Below are 24,820 nucleotides of genomic sequence, written 5' to 3'. Positions count from 1 at the left end.
AAATTGAAAGAAAAAAATTGTTTTCGGTTTGTCGCTAAAAAAATAGATTGTTCTTCGCCGAAGGCGATAAAAAAAAGTTTGCACAGAAAAAAAAACATAGCCCCCCCCCCCAGAAAATCAAATGGTTGCTGCCTAAATTAACTCTGTATAAATCAGCTTTTAAGGGACTACATCTGTGTCGTAATTTTGTATGTAGTAATATTTTCCATCCTGTTTCCAATGAAATAATATTTAGGTACCAAAAAAGAAATATCATTTCTCTGGTTGGTGTTTTTGAAATTTGGAGATGATTGTATGGATTCTTATGTCTTGGGCAAAAACTATAAGAACAAAGAGAGATACAGTTAACAGAAAATTTTTGGTCAGCAATACTAAGTTTCAACATAAACAGATTTTAGTCAAGAATATTTTTTACTAGTTGAGTCAATTTTTTGAAGATTGTTTATAATGATAAGTAGGGAGAGAATCAGATTTAATTATCTATATAGTCATTATAAAAAAATTAGCAAATGAAATTAATATAGATAAAAAAAAATTAGTGGAAAGTGTTAGTGGCGGTGCTCCTTGAAAGGACTATTTAACCTTAGTGTTGATGAACATGCAAGACAAAATAAAACGCACCATTTCTGCAAGCGTCTAACAAACGTTGACCAGTATTGTTGAAATTATTTTTTTAGTGAAACATGGCTGGCATTGGAGAGTAAGTTTATTCTTCTATTGACATTAAGAGTCAACAAATGAACAAACTCACTGACATGTTTAGATATGGCAAGTTAGGGTTCATGCCACAGAAATTTCACTAATGTTCGCAGTTAAAACTTTAGTTGTAAAAAAGGGCATCAGGTCCGTTCGCGCCCAATATACTTTCGCACCCTACACGTTCGCACCTCGCACGTTCGCACCCAAGGTCCGTTCGTACTCTACACGTTCGCGCCCAATTTTAATTCAAATTCCAGTTGAATAATTTGAAAATCATGATTTTTGTTTTAATTGCTTTGATGTAAATACTGAATGTATTTATAGCTTGGTATGAGTAAAAGATTAAATATTTTAAATGAAAATCACAAAAGATAATTGTTTTTAACAGCTTAGTCCCTTTGATCTGAAACAATTAAATAATAAAATATAGCAATACTGTACACTAAAATAATAATAATATAAACCAAAACATGATAAAATTCATTCAACGCACAAAAAAAACGTAGTCAGAATCTCACTTCATTTTGAAACAAGTCAATGAAACAAAGTTATAGGTAAGACACTAAAGAAAACATGATTAAGTGTTATTCAACACAAAATAAAACGTTGACAGAATCCCACTTTAATTAGAAAGGAATAATTTATTTTCTTTAACAATACACTCTCAAAAACATGATTAAGATTTATTCAACACATAAAAAATGCTGCATGTCTCCATTTATTTTGAGACAATGAAATCAATTATACTTTTAAGAATACTACTTGCCAAAACTTGATTACAAAGTTAAACACAAAACCAATTAAAATTGGGCGCGAACATGTAGGGTGCGAACGGACTTTGGGTGCGAACATGTGGGGTGCGAAAGTGAAAGGGGGCGAACATGAGTGGGTGCGAACATGAATGGGCGCGAACGGACCCGGATTCGTAAAAAAGGATACGATTTTTCACCAGACTATGCTCTTGTGTCAAGTTAAAAAAACTAAAGACTAAAAGTGTGTGTAGTATTCCAGGTTCATCAAATGCTCGAAAAAGTAGTCTAGCCTTAACAATAAAATAATGTTTAGATAAAAAAAAAAAGATTTTGGTACAAAACACTTCAAATTAAGGTTTAAAATGGCCGTATTTTCACCTCAAAATACACCTTCGCTATTTGTCCGCCATTACTGGATATCACACAGGTTCCCGTAAAAATTTGACATCATAAAACTAAATATCTGACAGCACAATGGAAAAGTGATTGTTGTATGCGTCAAAAGGTCAAGCTGCCGGGTCGGCCGGCCGAGTAGGCTAATAGCGATAAGATGTATTTTCTCTGAGTACAGGCAAACCTGTGCATCTGGAAAAGTTTTAAGGCATAGCATGCCCTAGATAAATAGAATTCAAATGCATTGTCTGATTTAGAAAATTCATAACTTAACTGGATTTTGCCATGCACTTTCTTTCGTCTCTGCAGAAGATGATAAAATTAACAAACAGTTGAGTTTATCTTGATATGGTCCACAGTTTAAATAACCAATTATTGTCAGGTAATTATTGTCAGGTATCTATTGTCCATGTCAATTATAAATGCCCACTTTAATTTATACCTGTGGGGAAGTTCTCAAACCTGTTTCCTAACTTAGTTTATTTTGGCACCTTCTGGAGGAATGAAAAAAAGTGCACGGCAAACTCCTGGTCAGTTTTTATTTTTCTTAAACATAAAACAAACTTAAAATTCATTTATCTAGGGCATGCTATGCCTGACATGCCTGAAATTCTTTGCATGTGCACAGGTTTGTCTGTACTCAGAGTAAATTTTGAGGTGAAAATACGGCCATTTTAGCCATAGGGTCCACATGAACCTTAATATTGATCCCCTGTTGATAATCCATCTGCTTTTCTCCTTAGTCTGATACAGAAAAAAACTGTTATCATGTTTATTTAGGATATTCAGTGTTCCAGCTTGATTGTTTTCACAGTGTGATCTGCCTTTTCTTTCCTGACTGCCACCATGTGCCCTAACGTGCAAACGTGTAGGGTGCGAGCTTGAGGTATGTGCCAAAACGTGTAGGGTGCGAGCTCGAGATGGGAACGTGTAGGGTGAGAAAGTGTATTTGGCGCGAACAAACCTGATACCACATGTCTTCATGTTTCTGAGAAGTTTATAACCCTTGGCTACACAACATTTTAAGCAATCCACTTATTGCTATCGGATGGGTCTCTTATCTAGAATCTTAAACATAAAATACAAAATCATTTAGTATCAAATTAAAGGAGAGACACAGATATATTTCTTATTGAACAACTTAATAATGGTTTAAAAACAGGGGGAACATTTGTTGATCAAGAATGTCTCCTGAAAATAACTGAAATAAAATTGTGAACTAGATATCTAGATCCTTGCTCTAATCATCACAATCAGTGAAATGATTCAAATTATGCAATAACTGCCTACATTTAAAAGTATAGCATGATATGCCAAAGGCCTCCAACGAACTTAGAAGCCTGCACTTTTAAAATCCTTGCTGGAACACTGATATTTACTTTGTAAAGTCTGGGAAAAGATCAGATTTCTTTATACCAGTTTCAAGTGTTTATGTTAATACATGTAATAGAAAAAAATCAAAATTATTTGATAAAAAAAGTATAAAAACTGGCTGCTTCTTTATTGGACTTGGTAAAGAGTCGAAGTCAAGATCGGCTCTTTAAGTCTAGGAGCATATACAACTTACCTTGAATCTATGCTAGTTTAATTCACTAATAGTATATGCGTAGTGAATTACAATATAAAAAAGACATTGATTTATATGATGTATATTGTAGTGACAGGAAGATTAAGGATGCTCAGATGAGGGCAACTATCAACCAGAAGTTGGTGGAAACAGGAGAAAGAGAAAGGTTTTATATCAGTTACATTATTCAGTTCCATAAGCAAATGAAAATTTTCTTTATATTAAAAATGAAAACTAAACTATTATCTACCCCATGCATTCCATGTGTACATACAATGTACATCTGGTTCATTAAAAAAAAAAAAATATCTATAAAATGATTTTTTGAGTTATTTCCCTTTCATTGATTACTTAAGCATGGTGTTTAGCATGACAGTAAACCCTTCAAAAACTTTGTTTCTCTGAAATGCAATGATTGTTACAAAGACAGGGTAAAAAATGTTTCCAAGATTGTTTCATTCTTATTATTGAAAAAGTATTGTCCTTACAACCCTATACATGTCATATACATGTATATACATGTACATTATAAACACCTAAAGCACTGTAAGGTCTGCAATATGAAAAGAGCTTGCTTATAAGTATTTGTGGTAAAGTAAACATAAAAAGTATAATTTAGATAAAATTAAATACATAACCATAATTGATAATGTCATGAAAGTGATGTGAATTCAAAATTTGTAACACTTATTAAACAGCAATGAGCCTAATTTCTAACACATGCCATATGTATTTATTCAGGTTGTTCTGTTCAATAATTTCAGTGTGGTATAGATAGTTTAAAGTAACAGTGTGGATTTTGACATTGTTTCTTTTTATAGATTAAAGGAACTGTTGAGGACCCGACTTGTTGAATGTGGATGGAGAGACCAACTAAAACAGTATTGTAAAGGTTGGTTGTTGTTTTTAACTATGTTCCAAAAAAAATATCACATTTTGATGGTATCAACAATTTTTCTTCTTCAATATTTTCAATTATTTCAAGTTGTACATCCAATTTTATTTTATGTGTTTGTACCATCATGTAAAAATTGTAGTAAAATAAAATATCATTCAAAATTAGATTCTTTGGGAACTTAATTGTTTCAACTTTGAAGATAAAATTATAACTCAAACAACTGTCAACTGTAAAATGACAATTTTGGTCTTTCCTTTTTGGTGGTTTTATTATTTATTTTCACAATTGTTCATTAATTTTATTATAGAGGTAGTAAAACAGAAAGGATTAGAACATATCACAGTAGATGATTTAGTGGCTGAAATAACACCCAAAGGAAGATGTGAGTTTTCACCTTACAATTATTGGTCGTCCCACTGTCTATATCACTCTTCTTATCTTAGCCTTTGATAAAACTGCATATCTCAGCTTTGAGACATCATTATATTGACTCAGCCTTTATGAATTTTGAGCTAGAGATATCAACGACATCATAATGTACAAACTGACATTAATAAGTTTGACCTGAAATAATCAAGATGTCTCTCAGTTTGCCTGTGAAACAAAGAAATTCAGTATTTATAATAGCATTATTCTTTCTACAATTTTATATACATGACGTAGAATCTGTGTAAATATATGCTTTTTTCCATTCTTAATTTTGTTTTAATATACCATCTTGTTTCTAGATTTATAGCACTGCTTATAAAACAAAATCTATTAGAAAATCATTTCAGACAGCATCACATTCAAACATTATAGCATCAAGTTACCATGGTGATGCTAAAGAGCTCTTTGAAGAACACTGAATTCATTAAATTCCATAAGGTGTCCAACCTGCACAAATATCGATTGATATACACAATCACAAATCTAATCTCTTATAAAAGTCGAATTTTCCAGTCATAAAAATTGGTAATTGAATAAATTATGGTTTAGTAAAGAATCTCATAGCCTAATCTTAAAATATGTTTTATATATTTAATTTTTTTTCAGCATTGGTTCCAGATAATGTAAAGAGAGAATTATTACAGAGAATAAGAACATTCCTGGCTCAGCAGTCTAATATATAAAGTATATACCTCAGGGATTATCAGAGGAGAGTGGACTGTACACACATCATTCCTTTAGAAGTGTATTGGACTAGATATAGCCACAATCTAATAAGCAATAATGTTTATAACTTTAACATAACGAAAAGTCTAAGACTATGTTCTTGACTTTAATTTTTTTTTATATCACTTGTATACCGTGTATGGAATGATAGTATGCGTCTCATTTTGCAAAGTGATAAGGAAATGATCTACTTTGAAACTCTTGTAGTTAAAACTTGGAGAGCAATGTTTGTGATTTAGTAATATATACACTGTCACAGCTGGGAGTCAGAAATTGGTTTCACTTCAAGAATACTATATAAATTACATGTGACCTTTGAAAACAAAATGCATGTGTTAAGTTTACATTGCTTGGAAAATATTCCATAATAATATTTGAGAAAAGAAAGGTCAACAATTTTGAATTTAAGGATTAGGATTTCCACAAAATATTTCTATAATTTTTTTTGGAGGAAACTAGAGGTCAAAATCATTTTTTTTTTCAAATTTAACAAAAGATTTTCTTTTTGTATTAGCCACATTTTAGATTAGATTTTGTCATCTTTTGAACAGACAGTGTGCTATTGGAGACCTTATTTTTAAACAGCATTATATATTATGTATTTTTTTACTAGGCGAAGTTGTACTCTTTTAACATTCAGTTTCTTGTCTGTTTACTTTATTTGAAGTGAATGTTTTAAAAAAAGTTTAAAAAAAAAGAAATGTTGAATGATATTTTGCCATATCTGTCTTGTAGTTATTGTCTCTTATTACTTGAATTATTGTAATAATGATAAGTACAAAATACTTATATCTATTTTTATATATACATTATTTAGCTCAATATATATACTTCTAGTCTGTTATTCCATATTATCTTTAGAGGCCAAAATAAACATATCTTGGGTTCCCATCCATTCTATCATGTCAAGATATACATTTACTCTTTCCCGTCCTTTTGTCTTATGATATTAGTAGTCTTATGTGCAATCATACCACTCTTTTTATATAACCCATTCATTGGTAAGACATTTCCCAAATCATGAACTTTATTCTGATTATATATGATTAAAGCATGCTTTATCCCTTTCTGATTTGGGGCAATGAAACTGAATAAAGAGTATATGATTAGATGATTTGAAGATAATATTGGTTTCATAAGTTATAAACAATCATTTAGTCTTCCAAAATATTATCTAAATTGAATATGATGGTGAAAATGTATTTGAATTAAAGTGCGGTAACATATTGCTTTCTTTTTACTTCTTGCCATGGCTCTGCACTGCAGCTATCCATTATTTATTCATGTATCAGCATACTTCCCAACGAGGGAAAGAATCTATTCAATTGTAATTTTATAATCAGATTCAGGCTGGGTCGATGGGTTTCGAACTTTTTTGTTGCTTGTGTGATATAATACTCAAGAGAAATGTATGTTGTTACAAACTATTTTGTGCACAATTACATCATAGATTTGTACATAAGGTCTTCCAAAACAACACAAATAAGGGTAATAAATTGTACATTTTTCTTTTGGTTGGTTTATTTTTAAAATGGATGCAACAACAAATGTTTATTTTGGCCTTGTTTTAAGGGTATATATCTATAAATAATAGATTAAGTATCATATTATTTAATTTCATTTCATTGTTAATAAAGAATACAAATTTGGAAAATATTAACAAACTCGTGCTTAAGATTTAATTTTATGTTTTTAACAAAAATTTGTTGGTTATAGTATTTGAGACATAGTTCTTATGCTAGATTGTTTGAACATAATCTTGTTCTCTATTGAGATAATATCAATTTAAAAAGTTAGATGCATATATTTTTTTCCATTCAATCACATTCCCTTATGTGAGACGTATCTTAATTTGTTAATTTCGGTTTTGAAAGTAGTTGTCTCCCTTTGTGCAGTTTTGATTCCGCTGTTGTTATTGATGTATACCAGATTGTCATACATAATTTTATAATCAATTAAACAGCATTATTTTCTATAAATTTTAAGGGCTGTTATAAATTTAAATTGCACAGAGGTAAGGAATTTAAAGTTTGATTTTAATTGGTGCAAAATTTCATATCATTTTCATTGTACATTTTTACTCATCTTTTTCACAGAACTGAACAATGTAAATAAAATATTTATTGTTTATAAATTCTTGGTTTTTTTTTTATGCTCATCAAGGAGTGGACACTTGATGGTATACCTATGTCTGTCAGTTTGGTGCTCTGTAAACATTTCTTATGTGATCTAAGTACAACATGAAGATTGACAGAAAAAGCTTTTATTATACGACAAAAAAAATTGCAGTTGTATACTGTAAATTCAGAAATTATTGCGTGCATTTATTATTGTGATTTTGTCGTTTAAGACTTGAATGTGATTTTAATATTTACGATTTTGAGAAAAATTCTGTTAAATTAATATAAAATATTTTAAAATGCGAGTTTAAATTATTGCGTTTAAAACTCGGTGTCATTTTTCACATTAATTTCTTAATTTACAGTATTTACAGTTTTGGATCATGTTGTCATCAGCGTCATCCAAAGACATTTGGTTTCCAGACAATTACTGTAGTATTAGTGAATAGAAATTTATGAAATTTAAACACAAGGTTTATGACCACTAGGGGAAGGTTGTGATTGATTTTGGGGGTTGTAGTCCAAACCACTTAGGAATTTGAGACCAAAATGGGGCCCAAAAATAAGCATTTTTCTAGTTTCCAGACAAAATCTTGTGGAACGGTGTATGGATCTCTCAGAAATTATACCACAAGGTTCCATACCAGAAAAGGATGGTTAGAACTGACTAGAAAAGGGGAGGGTTATGGCTCAAACCATTTAGGAATACGGTTTATGGGGGGAAATGCAAAAACACAGCTAGGTGGAAGATATCAATGGGATATTCAAAATTGAGACCAGCAAACAAAAAAAGACAACCAATTAACAAATAATAGAAAATACAACATAGTTAGGATGAAGCAATACAACTCACCTAAAACTAGGATGGAAAAAACAGAATGATATGTGAATAATACCAATTAATGTTATTTCATTACAAGTCAAATTTTGTACATGACCTACAAATTATTTTCACTATCTACCAAAATTTTATCTACAAAATATGCAAAAACAACAGAAGTCTCAAATGCATTACCTATGTTGGATAGTGAACTCATATCTGAAATACTTGCAAGAATGAATCAAAATAAGTGAGAAAGTAACTTTTTCAGAGTAATTCTTATTCGACTAAATCAAAATGAATCCACAAGTAACTGAAGAATAGTTATTCTAATTTCTATAGACTATAAAATGAGTGGTGAACTATTCACAAGTAACTGGAACAGAGTTATTCTTATCTTACTTGACATAATTATTCAGCCAGAAAATGGTGCATAGTTGTATTATTTAAACATAATCTTAATAAATAAGCAAATTATTTCTTCTGGACTGAATCAAGGTGAATCTGCAAATAAATTGTAAAGTTTTTTTTCTTTTTAGACAATCAAAATGTACCATTAATACATGTTACAAAGTCATTCTTACTAGCTTAATTCAAAATGAATTCGAAATTTACTGGTGCAGAGTTCTTACTACTACTACTAGGGAGTCTTATTAGACCAAATCAAAATGTATCCATAAGTAACTGGTAGAGTGGTTCTACCTATACAGATACGAATTACAGAATGAATCAGTAATTAACTCGTTTAGTTATTCTGAGTAGACATAATCAAAATGCATCAGTTACGGAAATAAATCATATTGTACTTATGGACTGATTCAAAATAAATCAGCAAGTAACTGGTACCGACTTATTCTTATAGACTGATTCAAAATGAATCAGCTTGTAACTGGTACCGACTTATTCTTATAGACTGGATTCAAAATAAATCAGCAAGTAACTGGTACCGACTTATTCTTACAGACTGATTCAAAATAAATCTGCAAGTTACTGGTACCGACTTATTCTCATAGACTGATTCAAAATAAATCAGCAAGTAACTGGTACCGACTTTTTCTTATAGACTGATTTCAAATAAATCAGCAAGTAACTGGTACCGACTTTTTCTTATAGACTGATTTCAAATAAATCAGCAAGTAACTGGTACCGACTTATTCTTATAGACTGATTCAAAATAAATCAACAAGTAACTGGTACCGACTTATTCTTACAGACTGATTCAAAATAAATCTGCAAGTTACTGGTACCGACTTATTCTTATAGACTGATTTCAAATAAATCAGCAAGTAACTGGTACCAACTTATTCTTATAGACTGATTCAAAATAAATCAGCAAGTAACTGGTACCGAATTATTCTTACAGCCTGATTTCAAATAAATCAGCAAGTAACTGGTGCCGACTTATTTTTACAGCCTAATTCAAAATAAATCAACAAGTTATTGGCCAAGTTATTCTTGTTAGACAAATTCCAAATATCTCCAAAGAAAACTGGTACAGATTTATTGAGCTATCTTTAAAGAATATCGGGTACATAGTTATTCAGTAATTTTCAAAGAATATCAGGTACAGAGTTATTCAGCTATTTTCAAAGAATATCGGCTACATAGTTATTCAGTAATTTTCAAAGAATATCTGGTACAGAGTTATTCAGCTATTTTCAAAGAATATCTGGTACAGAGTTATTCAGCTATTTTCAAAGAATATCTGGTACAGAGTTATTTAGCTATTTTCAAAGAATATCTGGTACAGAGTTATTTAGCTATTTTCAAAGAATATCAGGTACAGAGTTATTCAGCTATCTTGAAAGAATATCTGGTACAGAGTTATTCAGCTATCTTGAAAGAATATCTGGTACAGAGTTATTCAGCTATCTTGAAAGAATATCTGGTACAGAGTTATTCAGCTATCTTCAAAGCATATCTGGTACAGAGTTATTCTTAAGTATGAATCAATGTGAACCACGGCAAGTAACTAATTCAGATTTATCTTTCATAGATATATATATAAAAATTATCTTAAAAGAAACTGGTACAGAGTAATTCCTAAAAGACATACCAAGATGAATGTATGTAAAGTGTAGCAGGCACAGAGTTATTAATACTAGACTGCATATCAAAATGAATTGACAAGTTACCCGTAGAGATTTATTCTATAATACCAGCGTAAAATATTCTAACTTTAAAGAATCAAACGACGCGTCGAGTAACTGATACACAGTAATTCTTATTAGACAGAATCAAACTTGGTGGATCCATAAAGTAACTGGTACTGAGTTATTCGTACTAGACCGAATCAAAATGATTTAGCAAGTAACTGACTCAGAATTATTTTTACTAGACTGATTCAAAAGGAGCCCGAAGGTTACTTCTAGAGATTTCTTCTTATAAAATAGAATCAAAATGAATCAGCAAGTAACCGGTAAAGATTTATTTTTTACTAGAAAAAATCAAACTGATCACTAAACGAAACTGGTTCAGGTAGACACTCACAGAATTAAAATGAATCGGCAAGTTACTGGTATAAGGTTATTCTTAATAGAATCTATATCAATCATTAAGAAACTTGTAAATAATATTGTTAGACTAGTAGAATATGGCAGATTTTACAATAAGAAGGAATTATTGTTTTTTTGTATCCATCAAAAAAGCAATTGCTGAAACTGTGAAACAGATGGTGTAATGGAGTAATGCATTATGTTATTGAATAAAATGTGTCTTTCTGAGTAAATAAAAATAAAAATTACTCTGTGTTTGTGTTTATTGTTAGAATTAGAGGGTTTTCAATTTCAAAATATTGGACATGGAATAGACATCATGACCTACTTTACTGACATACAGCTTATTTGGAGTGGAATTTTGAAGTATTATTTATAAGTGGAGCCTAATAACATGGACTTATATTTTAATAAAAAGTCTTCTTTTGTGTTTTAATCATAACTTTAAGGCAGATTTTTATTGGTAAAGGCTAAAAAAGGTAATTTAATAATATTGTTGCTAACGTCACGTCTTTTCCGTCCATTGTGGTATGTCACGATCGCAATTTTTATGTTGATTCTCAGACAGCCCATTGTAGTTATTTTTATCCCGGGTTTTATAAATAATTGAAAATAGCAATCATATTAAATTTGGATGACGTAAGGGGGTCAAAGGACTTGAGGAATCAATATCATTGGCTGTTTTATTTTTTGCGAACGTTACTGCTCGAGGTTTCCGTCCAAATCAGTGTCACGTGAGCAACATATATTTAGATCTGTAACTCTCCTGTATAGGAGTTACGATATCGCCCTTTGCAGAAATAGATTCGGAGTCAGTTCCTTCACATGATGGGGAAGCAAAGAAGGTAAGATGTATGTAATATCATTACAAGAGGACCTTAAATGTATTCCGTCCATCAAAAAGACGTTCGCAACAAAACGTAATGTCATGATAGTAGATGTTGCTAATGTTACTATTACGAATTGGTTTCTTGTGTATTCATTTGATATAAAGTACACCTGCAAATGACATTCTGTATATTTAGAAATTCTAAACCAGACTGTACAATTTTATTACTCCAGGCATATATTAAACATCACTGTGTGCATACATTTTGACTTTTAAAGATGTTGTTGCTAATGTGACATGTCCAAATGTCGCTAACGTTACTCATTTTTGTCTCCGTCACGTTAGCAACATGAAAGTAGGAAACGGAACACAATACTGTAAAATCTGCCATATGTATCAGCAGGGTATTGATACAAAGGTATTCACACTAGACTGAGCCAGCTGCGGATCATCAGGTAGTAGGTAAACAGCAATTTTGTAGGATTGAGGATTGAAACGAATTAGCTTATACTCAAGTTGAAACACAGAAGCATTACTTGCCCCAGAAAGTAAATGCTCGAGGTATTTTATCAACGGATACATTTGAATCGTGAATTAAGTAACTTTTAGGATTTCAACTAGACATTGGATTGAACTGAAATAATTTCTAATTTATAGAGATTCATTAATAACATCATTGGATTAAAAAGGAACGATTAAAACAAATGACTCAAAGGTATTTTCTGCTCTTTGGTAGGTTTGTTGTTTCTTTGACAAATTTCCCATTTTCGATTAAATTACTAGAACTATAGATTGAAGATCTTAGCATCCCGCATACTCAGCGTTTTTCGTTGCTGAGCATAAACATCTTTTGATAACTTATTTTGCAAACAAAATAATACAATTCTGGTTTATTTTAGTTTTGAAATTTCTGTTCAAATGGTTGTCTTACTGAGGGGAGTACAGGGGGTACCCTTCTCCCTTCTCCCACCCCTCTTCTCCTTTCTCCTACCCCTCTTATTTTATTTTTTTTAATTTAACGGAAAAAAGAGAGATATTTTATTTTTTCATATTTTATTTGTTTTCTCCAACTTTTTCTCCTTTCTCCCAGCCTTCCTCTCCTTTCTCCTATCCCCTTTCTCCCTGTCTCCCTTACCCCTGTCCTCCCCCTCCTTACTGGCAATGCAATTATATCATATTTCTTTAGTTTCATATTTGTATTCAAGATTCTAAAAGAAACTTATGTGTTCCTCTTCTATAGCTACAAATGTATCCAAAATCAAAGATGTGGAACTTATTTTATCATGATTATTTGGAAATCAATGCCATTTGTTTCTCTTCCATGACAGTCTTGTACGTATATAAACTAGATAGTAGATTAAAACACTGTTAATGTTGATCAATGTTTAGTGTTTGGCTCAGGTTGGCTGTCATTGTGCAACATAGTTTAATGTTGAACCCTGCGGGAAAAAAACCACAAAGTCTGTATCAGAAAACACTGTGAAACATTCAAACATACTATCCACACTGATCTATGTCCACACTTAATTGTACAGCCCATCTGACAAAATCGAAATTTATTTCCATGTTTTCCGTTTTTAATCAAACAATATCAAACAATCATCTGCCACACTGTAGACTTATACAACAAACAAGGATATACTTGTACAAAACTGTGTTTTGTTGTCTCGGCTAAATGTTTATTTATCTTTCCGAAACATACACGTGTTAGGTCAAAGTGAAAGTGAAAGTTACCGGAAATTCACTTTTAACTTAGTTACAGTGACGTCACTTATAAACACATGGCTTTCCGCGGCATTGTTCAGATTTGTTAGCCTTTCATTTAATCCATTATAGTAAAAATGTGAATGCTTTTGTAACAAGGCTGTTTTATTTTGTACCTTTTTTAGATAAATTCACGAGATGTTATGGAAACACAACGGAACAGTGGTAAGACCATAATTTGGCATAAAATGAGAAAAGTGGAAATATTTTTTTTAATCATTGATAGGTAACTTGCAGACGAAATTTAGACTTGAATTAGAGGATTTAAAAAGGGTTTTGACTTGTGATCACTTGAGCAAGTTACACCAAATCGATTTAAAATGATATGAAATTTAAATAAATGTGTATAAATTGGATGTATTATTCAATAATTTTGACAAATCAAGTGTTTGAAATAAAGGTTTATTAGATTTTATCTCCAACAAAATGAAATGTCACAAATCTTGGTTTTTAAATTAAATATTTAACGCACTTGGAGCGATAAATAAATATATTTATTTCAACATGGATACATATGAACAATTCCTTTCAGGCAAGATAATAGAAGGTGGTATTTTATGTGATAGTTTTCATTTTGTTTTTATATCTGCTTCATTTCACTAGAGTGATTTATACAATAATATCGCTTAAAACTTGTTTATTTATAGTAAGCTAGGTAAATGTAAATGTCAAAAAACTTATCTAAAAGTTAATTTTAAACTGTTTAAATGTTGTCTGACATTGCTTGACATTTGAAAAGCGTAAACTATTTTTTTTCTATACTTTTTTTAATTTTGAACTGCAATATATCATGCAATATATATGCTGGTCTTTGATCCTCCAATATTAAGAACATATAAATGGGTTTAATTAATATGAAATAGATTAAGCATAAAAAGTCATAAAAGCATAATCTTTTGTTACATTTGTAGGTGATAACAGAAATTTGACATCTCTTTATACCAATAACTTTGAAAAAAGTTTGAAAATACTACAGATTTGTTAGTATTTTAAATCACACCAAGGGGCATACTATTTTTCTGTCTGTACAGTTGTTCCTATTAATATGTTTAAACCTGCTACATATGTTTGCACCTGTCCTAAGTCAGGAATCTGATGTTCAGTAATCATTTGTGGATGTGGTTCATTAAGTGTTTCTTGTTTTCCGTTTTATATAGATTATACCGTTGGTTTTCTGGTTTTAATGGTTTTACACTAGTCATTTTTGGGGCCCTTTATAGCCTGATGTTCAGTGTGAGGCTGTGAGCTGAGGCTTGATCGGTGTTGAAGACTGTACTTTGACCTGTAATGATTTACAAATTGTGACTTGGATGGAGAGTTGTCTCATAATGCTCTCATACCACATCTTCTTATATCTATGGCTATGCATGTACAGTTATAATGTGTGTTTTTTTTTTTATAGTTATTGGTAAAAAATTCTGACCAGACTAAAAAGTTGATTTTATAATACTTATTGATATTTGGTTAGAATTTTGAATTACCGGTAACTACTATAATATAAGGTGGAGAGCAATACTTATACATGTATGTGTCATTTGAAGTCCCAGTAAAGTTAGACAAAATTTGTGAAAGAAAAAAAATGTTTTGGCTGCTACACCTGTATCAAAAAAGTTATAACCTGTCTCTCGACTTACCAAACACAAAAATGATTCTCATGTCAATGTCTTAAACAGTCATGATAGTAGACAAAATTAAGAGTCTGTAAAATAGATACAATATATACCAGATTAAAAATTTCCATAAAAATTTTCAAGAAATGAAAAGCATTCTTTCTGAGATCAACATCTGCTTCAATGTGATTTTTTTCTGTTTGTCCTGACCTACACACAAGTACAGATCCACTGCATTTCACTACTTGTGATTTTATGTTGTTTTACATTTAAAAAAAAAAGGAATTTTAATTTGTCAAAGCTAATTTACTTGGTTGGATTTTTCATGACAATGTACATGTATGTGTAGCAATTCTGGCTACTGACCTTTAAACTTAAAGCTTAAAAGCTCTTCAACAAATATTTTGGAGTTTAACTGTTTCGATCTACTGTAGTGTACATTAAAAACAAACTGTAAAAGTTAAAATTCAAATTGAAATCTTCATTCCTCTATTATATATATTATCTTATGATTTTTATCAGTCCATTGACTCAATTCCAACATTAGGATGAGCAGAAAACTGATAAGACACGTACACAATCTTAGTCTTAACATTTATCTTTCTGCATAACATTAGTATCATCATATTCAAAGTTTTGAAATATATTTAATTTTCTATGTATTTCAAATTTTCTATGAATTCAGTCTGAAAAATATTCTAATGGTAACCTCTAGCATATATTCCTTGCAAATTCCTTGCATGATGTTTGTTTTTCTTTTTGATTTATTAGATGTCATCTTAGAAAGATTCTGCTTTGTCTCCTCTACCTGAAATATTTATTTATATATGTGAAAATAGCCTCCAACCTTTATAAACTAAATGTATGTAAACATAGCCTCCAACCTTCATACACTAAACGAGAATTGAAAATTCCAAAACATTCATTTGTCCATGCATAAATCAATGAATATTTTATTCATCATTTTTGTGTTTATGCTGTTAGATTGATTTTAAATCCACATTGAAAAGATTCTGATACAATATGCAGAATTGAAAAGAGATTGTGTAGGGAGGAAAGAATTCTCATAAAAATGAATTTGCTCAAAAAATGGAATTCAACATTAGAAATCTACTTCAAGTGCATTAGGGTTATTTTTATATTATGAGAATTTCAACTTTTTATGTAACCTGCAGATAATTTTAAGTTAAGATACTTGTGTGAATTTACGTTTGATTTTAAATGGTAGATGTTCGAGCTACAGAGAGAGTTTTCAAGAAAGTAGTGTATCCAGGTCTGGAAACCCTGCGAGTAGTAGACAGAAATGGAATCCCTCTTAATTACCCAGCATACAATTCTGTCCATTCTAAATCATTTGTACTCAGTCCACGAGGAGTGCCTATGAGAAAATCAAATCATGTCTACAGTGGAAGTCATTCACATCCAGCCAAACTTACAGACTTGGTGAGTATGACATAAACATTACTTTGGATTCATTTATTTTTATGGTGAATAGAGGAAAATTTGTATTTTCTTGGATGATTTCATGGTTTGGCAATAATCTGCATACAACAAAATCTATAGAAAATTTGTTATAAGCTGAACATTTGAATTTGTGGTTTGCCTTCATGTATATTAATCAAACCCACAAAAATTGTTATCCAACAAATGATAATGAATCCATAGTAATTAATCTATTTCCCCACTTCTAAGTCACTCTTTAAGTTAGCTTAAACTGCACTATATTATTTTTTATTCTTTTTGAATGTTTTAATGTTTGAGTGGAAATTTTAATATTTAACTGGCATTTCTCAAGGTACTAACACAATCTTGTAATCAAAAACTAAACATTTGAATAAATCACAGATAAAATCAAGAGAGAAAACCTTATATATGCCAACATTTGAGTATTATTTGAAAAAATGTACCCCCTGCACCAAATTTAACAACCAAACAATCAAGCAAACCAAACAATAGCAAAAAAGAGCAAAACATAACAAGAAAATAAAAAAAAACACCTTAGATATCTTAGTCTCTTGTTTTTTAGTAGTGTTTACATTAGAATGTGATCTTTAATATCCTTATATATTTTCTTTGAAAGGTTGATAATACATCATCACCTGACAACTATTATGGACCAGAAAAGACCTTCTTAACACAAGGGTAAGTCCAACTGTTTATATCTGGCTTTTAAGTATGTCCTTAATTCAAAGACGATGTTTAAATGTCAAGTTTAAGTTTGTTTGGTTAGATTGTCAGTTAAGTGTCAAAAATTTACCAAGATTTTATAGGTCATTACATTTGCTGTCTGATTGGAGGAAAGACAGGATATTTTGAGAATTAAAGAAATTGTAATGATGTTACATGTAAACTAGGTGACATTGATGGCAAAAGCTTATCTATAATACTAAAATTACGAGGTCCAATTTATCAGCCGGCATCGGGTAAAAACGACAAATCAAAGAATTCAACTTTATATATAGCTAATATAGGACCATGGTGTAGATTAAAAATTACACCACTCCAGACCCTTTTGTTTTCCACATAATTAATATTGCCAATAATTAACAAGTTCCCGGTCGAATCCGATACCGATACCAATAGTATATTCACCTAGCTGTTACCTAACCTTATCTGTACGTTCCGCATCTAACAGGCGCACCACCAAACGGTGTATTTGATTTTGCTATATACAGGGCTCATAATTACAGGGTCAACACAACTAAATTCAATCATTGTAAAATTGTTCCCTATTGTAGTTTTTAGCTCACCTGGCCCAAAGGGCCAAGTGAGCTTTTCTCATCACTTGGCGTCCGGCGTCGTCCGTCGTCGTCCGTCGTCATCCGGCGTTAACTTTTACAAAAATCTTCTCCTCTGAAACTACTAGGCCAAATTTAACCAAACTTGGCCACAATCATCATTAGGGTATCTAGTTTAAAAATTGTGTCCGGTGACCCCGCCAACTAACCAAGATGGCCGCCATGGCTATAAATAAAACATAGGGGTAAAATGCAGTTTTTGGCTTATAACTCAAAAAACAAAGCATTTAGGGCAAATCTGACATGGGGTAATATTGTTAATCAGGTTAAGATCTATCTGCCCTGAAATTTTCAGATGAATCTGACATTCCGTTGTTAGGGTTGCTGCCCCTGAATTGGTAATTTTAAGGAAATTTTGTTGTTTTTGGTTATTATCTTGAATATTATTTCAGATAGAGATAAACTGTAAAAAGCAATAATGTTCAGCAAAGTAAGATCTACAAATAAGTCAACATTACCAAAATGATCAGTTGACCACTGTAGGAGTTATTGCCCTTTATAGTCAATTTTTAACCATTTTTCGTAAATCTTAGTTATCTTTTAGAAAAATCTTCTCCTCTGAAACTGCTGGGCCAAATTATTTGAAACTTGGCCACAATCATCATTGGGGTATCTAGTTTAAAAATTGTGTCCGGTGACCCCGCCAACTAACCAAGATGACCGCCATGGCTATAAATAGAACATAAGGGTAAAATGCAGTTTTTGGCTTATAACTCAAAAACCAAATAATTTAGAGCAAATCTGATATGAGGTAAAATTGTTAATCAGGTCAAGATCTATCTGCCCTGAAATTTTCAGATGAATTGGACAACCTGTTTTTGGGTTGCGGCCCCTGAATTGGTATTTTTAAGGAAATTTTGCTGTTTTTGGTTATTATATTGAATATTATTATAGATATAGGTAAACTGTAAACAGCAATAATGTTCAGCAAAGTAAGATCTACAAATAAGTCAACATGAACGAAATGGTCAATTGACCCCTGTAGGAGTTATTGACCTTTGTAGTCAATTTTCAATCTGCTTCCTTTGTTTAATATTCACATAGACCAAGGTGAGCGACACAGGCTCTTTAGAGCCTCTAGTTTAATTAGTAAGACTTTCTAAAATATCAATATGAATACTAAAAATTTGGACTTGAAATAAGGCGTATTAAGGTGGTACCTAACACCTGAACTAAAATTAATTTGGCTCGTTTATTTTTAGCTCACCTGGCCCGAAGGGCCAAGTGAGCTTTTCTCATCACTTGGCGTCCGTCGTCCGGCGTCGTCCGTCGTCCGCCGTCGTCGTCCGTCGTCCTGCGTCCGTCGTCGTTAACTTTTACAAAAATCTTCTCCTCTGAAACAGCTGGGCCAAATTAATCCAAACTTGGCCATAATCATCATTGGGGTATCTAGTTTAAAAATTGTGTCCGGTGACCCTGCCAACCAACCAAGATGGCCGCCACGGCTAAAAATAGAACATAGGGGTAAAATGCAGTTTTTGGCTTATAACTCAAAAACCAAAGCATTTAGAGCAAATCTGACGTTGGGTGAAAATGTTCATCAGGTCAAGATCTAACTGCCCTGAAATTTTCAGATGAATCAGACAACCTGTTGTTGGGTTGCTGCCCCTGAATTGGTAATTTTAGGGAAATTTTGCTGTTTTTTGTTATTATCTTGAATATTATTATAGATAGAGATAAACTGTAAACAGCAATAATGTTCAGCAAAGTAAAATCTACAAATAAGTCAACATAACCAAAATGATCAGTTGACCACTTTAGGAGTTATTGTCCTTTATAGTCAATTTTTAACCATTTTTCGTAAATCTTGGTAATCTTTTACAAAAATCTTCTCCTCTGAAACTACCAGGCCAAATTTAAACAAACTTGGCCGCAATCATCATTGGGGTATCTAGTTTAAAAATTGTGTCCGGTGACCCAGCCAACCAACCAAGATGGCCGCCATGGCTAAAAATAGAACATAGGGGTAAAATGCAGTTTTTTGCTTATAACTCAAAAACCAAAGCATTTAGAGCAAATCTAACAGGGAGTAAAATTGTTAATCAGGTCAAGATCTATTTGCCATGAAATTTTCAGATGGATTGGACAAACTGCTGTTAGGTTGCTGCCCCTGAATTAGTCATTTTAAGGAAATTTTGCCGTTTTTTGTTATTATCTTGAATATTATTATAGATAGAGATAAACTGTAAAGGGAAACAATGTACAGCAAAGTAACACCTAAAAATAAGTCAACATGACCTAAATGGTCAATTGACCCCATAAGGAGTTATTGCCCTTTATAGTCAATTTTTAACAATTTTCATAAAATTTGTAAATTTTAACTAACATTTTCCACTGAAGCTCTTAGGCCAAGTTCAATATAGATAGAATGATTGTAAGCAGCAATAATGTTCAGTAAAGTAAGATATACAAACACATCACCATCACCAAAACACAATTTTGTCATGAATTCAAATGCGTCCTTTGTTTAATATTCACATAGACCAAGGTGAGCGACACAGGCTCTTTGGAGCCTCTAGTTTTTTAAATTTTGACAAAGTATTTACTTTGACCCTTTGACAAAAATATAAAAAAATCAAAAAAATTGAACCAACCGTTTAATCAGAAAAATTACACTGGTTATATAGCAGTTTGACAAACACCAATTTTGATCATTGAGAAGCTTAATATTCCCTTTACAACACAACGTAATTAAAACATTAAGCTGAGTTTACAGAGTTATTTCCCTGTAGTGTTAGGTACCACCTTAATAAGGTACAGTTTTCAATTTGTTATCGGGCATGACGTAAAACAGCAAATCAAAGAATTGAACTTTACTTGACAATACTGTTGATTGAAAAATACTCAATTCCAGGACCTGACTATTACCAATAATTGAAAAGTTCCAGGTCGAAGGGTTCAAACAGAAAGATTTGAAAGCAGAGAAAACTGTGTATCTTATAATCGGCACGACTTTATAAGATGACAATACCAATACTAAAATAAGGCTTACGCATAGTTATATACTTTAACTCAGTCAAGGACCCCCAATATCACAGGTGTGTTCTAGTATATGCTGAAAATTTTAACATTCTTGTTATACAATTAAATCAATTTTGAGATGTGTCTTTTTCAGTTTCTTTATTCATACCTGCCCACTTTTTAAAGTACATTGGGGTTTTGCTTGCAAGATGGCTGCCATAGTCCTAAAAAATCGTCAGGGGGGACTTCAAATACATTTTAATGTTGTTTTATGGCTTCTTCATACTTTTACAAGTCTTATGTCTTTGTAAAAGTACTTGTTTTGTTTAAAATTGTGGACAAAATTGCTCTTTCAAAATTTCAATTTGGGAGCCTCCATGGGGGAAATCCCCAGCAAATAGTGACAATTGGCAGGTATGCTTATTATCCTTCTAGACTATGTGGTGAACATGTCACTTTCACAATCATTAAGATTTTTTAGTTCAATGCATAACTTTTTTGTACAGGCATATGAAAGCTTGAAGAAAGGCGCTGATAAATTATTCTTTTGGTAATGGTCTCCCCTTTAATTTTTACCTAAACTGAAAGTTCATTGTAGTCTCAATGCCATGATAGTGGAGTAAACAAATATGGTGACCTGTGTATAGTGGAGTAAACAAATATGGTGACCTGTGTATGTGATAACAATAACAAATAATCTAAACATTTGGTAGAATTTTTCATGAAACTTAATTTACAAACTTACATTTTTTGGTAAAGTTTGTGAGACTGTATTTATTCATCTTTTCTCTCTCAGTGCTTGCTTATATTACGTTTTTGTTTTTGAATAATTGTCCATTTTTCTATATTCACTTTAATACTTTTAATTGGACATATTTCAGTTCTTTAATTGATTTTACCTTGTTTGTTTAAAAAAAAAATCATTATTGCAATTCATTAAATTGTCTTTAAATATATATGTATGAAGTATTTGCCACTGGATCTTTAACTAGGGACTATCAATCAAAATAGTATTAGAACTTCCAGTTAAACCCCATGTTATGTTGCTATTATACAAATAGACCCTTTCACGGTTAGTGCAGCCATATTGAATAAGTGGCAGATTTTTATAATAGCGGTGAAAATGATTTGAAAAATACAGAAAAACTTCTTGAAACAGAACTGTTGCTTGGAAACATGCATAGGATTTATAGAACCATCATACTTTTCCCACCTCTATCCTTAAAATCTGGCTCTTATTCAATATGGCTGCAATAGCTATGGATGATGAACAAGTTTGTTAGTGCAATTGGTATTCAATGATAGAAAATATTCACCATATTTATGAAATAACTCTTTGTTGTGCATTTTTCTGGTGCTCTGAAACATGTAACCTATAAGCCATTTTTACTTAAAGTTTTGTAAAAGGTTAGTAAGGACATTGATACAAAAGTGTAATTATACAATAACATCCACTGCATTTGAATTTCAGTGGATTATAAGTTGGCTCATTGGCAAATAAACCACATCTTTTTTTATTCATACAGTGTGGAAATTTATAGATTATTACAAGCAAATTTACGTCATTTTATGCATTTAAACTATTACCTGCAATTATTTTATAAATTATTTGTAATTAAAATTTATAATTTAGTTTTTTTAAGTTAATTTATTTGTTCAACATATTTATAATTTTTGCTGTTTGTTTGGTGAAAAATGAATTATCATTTCTTTATTTATGCCTGTTCAGGTTGGTAATGCAAGATATCTTGTAAACTATATTGTGCATGACACTTTTTCATGAGTGCTTTTACGTGTACCAATGATCAATGTCAATAGGTTTGAAAAAAAATTAAATGGAGTTATTTTATCTGTGACTTTTTTTCCCTTCACGATTAATGATTCAAGTCATTGCAATATATTGAAAAATTGATCAACCTTTATATCTGCTTTACATCTGTTAAAAAGCCATTTAAATTTCTTATTGGTATTTTGAATTCAAACCTTTACCATTGTCTGGCGGAGGCTTATTGGCAGCAGTCGTATTAAACCGACTTCTAATATCCCCCATGCTTGTGACTATGAGGCTTGTTTACATTCTCTGTATATAGATAGGATTAACATTACATAATGTAAGTTATAATTTTTATCATTTAAAACCTGAGAATACTTTACAGATATTTATGAAAAAAAGAAATCTAACACCATTCATAATTGTTAAATAGTTCTTTTTAATGTATGAAGCATGTAAGGGAAGAATAATTATAAATGGTTTAACTGATTATAACATGGGGTATTGAAAAACAGAATTAATGTAATTGTTAAAGTCATGCTATTTGGAGAATAGGTTGTAATCTTATTTTCTTTTGGTGTTTTTTGGCAATGTTAACTTAACATAAAAATAAAAGGTTAAAAAGAAATTTAATGCTCTTGTTGAAAGAGGCAGTCTGTACTTTAGAATACGAATTTTAAAATATTAGTCAAGTACAATTCCTTTTGTGTATTATTTTAATCACTTTATATATTGGAAGTTTTGTATAGTCACTATACTTGCTATACAAATCCTTGTATTAGGAACATTTTATGAATTAAAATTTAATAGCATTGTGAAAAGAGAGCCTCCAGTAAAGGCAGTGTACTTTGGAAGAAAATTTACCAAACCGCTGATTAAGGAGCTTCTTGGAAAAAGTTGATTTTTGTACATAATTTTGTGACCTGTAGGTTTACTGTAACATAGTTTTCTTGCAGTAAAAAGATTGAATCTGATAGTAAAATTAAACTGCAAACTGAAAGTTGTCTTTGTTAAGTTACAAAGAGAAAAACAAATCTATGTAACTGAATGACATATTTACTTTAACGCAAGATTTAAAAAGAAAAGTTTGAAATGAAACCTAGAAGCAAACCATGTGACTTAAAATATACCAATTGACATGTATAACCCATTCAGTTTGTTTTGATTTAGTTTTTTAATCATCAAGACCTTTTATATAAATAAGCAGAGTCAGATAACAGTGATTTTACTGATAGAAATCCGTAAACATTGTTGGGAATAAACAATTAGTTCAAATACACTAAAAAATTAATTAACTTCATTTGTACATGATAAACCCTGAAGATTTTTAAAAAATTTAAATTGTCTGGGAATTACCTTTAAACTCCTGTCAAACTTTGATGTTTTGTACTTTATCCGCCTACCAGCCATATGGCTTTACAATTTAAACGTAACTGGTATTTTTTATGTAAAAGTATCTGCTTTTAATTTCAAGATGAAGTGATAAATTGCCTGTCAACTTTCAGGTTATGAGTTTAAACCTAGCTTCTGGTGAGGTGTTTTTGATTTTGATCTTTGACAAGGATTGTTAGTTTTCCGGTTGAAGGTTGTTGGTTTCTTCCCGGTACAATTGCTAGTTTTCCTGTTGTAGGTCTGTGGTTCTCTCCAAGTACACTTGTTAGTTTTCATGTTGAAGGTCTATGGTTCTCTCCAGGTACACTTGTTAGTTTTCATGTTGAAGGTCTATGGTTCTCTCCAAGTACAGTTGTTAGTTTTCATGTTGAAGGTCTATGGTTCTCTCCAAGTACAATTGCTAGTTTTCCTGTTGAATGTCTGTGGTTCTCTCCAAGTACAATTGTTAGTTTTCATGTTGAATGTCTGTGGTTCTCTCCAAGTACGATTGCTAGTTTTCCTGTTGAATGTCTGGTTCTCTCTAAGTACAATTGCTAGTTTTCATGTTGAATGTTTGTGGTTCTCTTCAAGTACAATTTCTAGTTTTCATGTTGAAGGTCTATGGTTCTCTCCAGGTACAATTGTTAGTTTTCCTGTTGTAGGTCTGTGGTTCTCTCCAAGTACAATTGTTAGTTTTCCTGTTGAATGTCTGTGGTTCTCTCCAAGTACAATTGTTAGTTTTCATGTTGAATGTCTGTGGTTCTCTCCCAGTACAATTGCTAGTTTTCATGTTGAATGTTTGTGGTTCTCTCCAAGT

At 31.4% G+C, this 24,820-nt stretch overlaps 2 protein-coding genes across 4 annotated transcripts in view; both read left to right on the top strand.

Moving 5' to 3' along the window:
• The first annotated feature begins 588 nt into the window (after positions 1 to 588).
• On the top strand, positions 589 to 6,691 carry LOC134720836 (transcription and mRNA export factor ENY2). The gene is made up of 5 exons (XM_063583390.1): positions 589 to 700; positions 3,503 to 3,577; positions 4,233 to 4,303; positions 4,617 to 4,691; positions 5,345 to 6,691. Exons 1-5 carry the CDS (start codon positions 684 to 686, stop codon positions 5,419 to 5,421), a joined length of 315 nt encoding a protein of 104 aa, XP_063439460.1. The 5' UTR covers positions 589 to 683; the 3' UTR covers positions 5,422 to 6,691.
• A 6,808-nt stretch (positions 6,692 to 13,499) lies between these two features.
• The window catches only part of LOC134720835 (uncharacterized), a 42,231-nt gene continuing 30,910 nt past the window's right edge, over positions 13,500 to 24,820 (top strand). For 2 of the 3 annotated variants that reach the window (XM_063583389.1, XM_063583387.1), the window contains exons 1-3: positions 13,500 to 13,657; positions 16,331 to 16,545; positions 17,183 to 17,244. In XM_063583389.1, coding sequence (XP_063439459.1) covers positions 13,636 to 13,657; positions 16,331 to 16,545; positions 17,183 to 17,244 — 299 coding nt within the window. In that variant the 5' untranslated portion in view covers positions 13,500 to 13,635. Of the gene's footprint in view, positions 13,658 to 16,330; positions 16,546 to 17,182; positions 17,245 to 22,856; positions 22,973 to 24,820 lie in introns of those variants that run through there. The other variant, XM_063583388.1, reaches the window with a different exon arrangement.

The sequence above is a fragment of the Mytilus trossulus genome, chromosome 6, assembly GCF_036588685.1.
Source record: "Mytilus trossulus isolate FHL-02 chromosome 6, PNRI_Mtr1.1.1.hap1, whole genome shotgun sequence".
NCBI classification, from domain to species: Eukaryota; Metazoa; Mollusca; class Bivalvia; order Mytilida; family Mytilidae; genus Mytilus; species Mytilus trossulus.
The sequence above is the reverse complement of the archived record's forward strand: the minus strand, read 5'-3'. Positions and strand labels throughout refer to the sequence as shown.

Coding starts and splice junctions, on each gene's coding strand:
- LOC134720836 (XM_063583390.1), top strand. Junction 4,304..4,616: donor ACTAAAACAGTATTGTAAAG/GTTGGTTGTTGT, acceptor ATTTTATTATAG/AGGTAGTAAAACAGAAAGGA. Junction 4,692..5,344: donor AATAACACCCAAAGGAAGAT/GTGAGTTTTCAC, acceptor ATTTTTTTTCAG/CATTGGTTCCAGATAATGTA.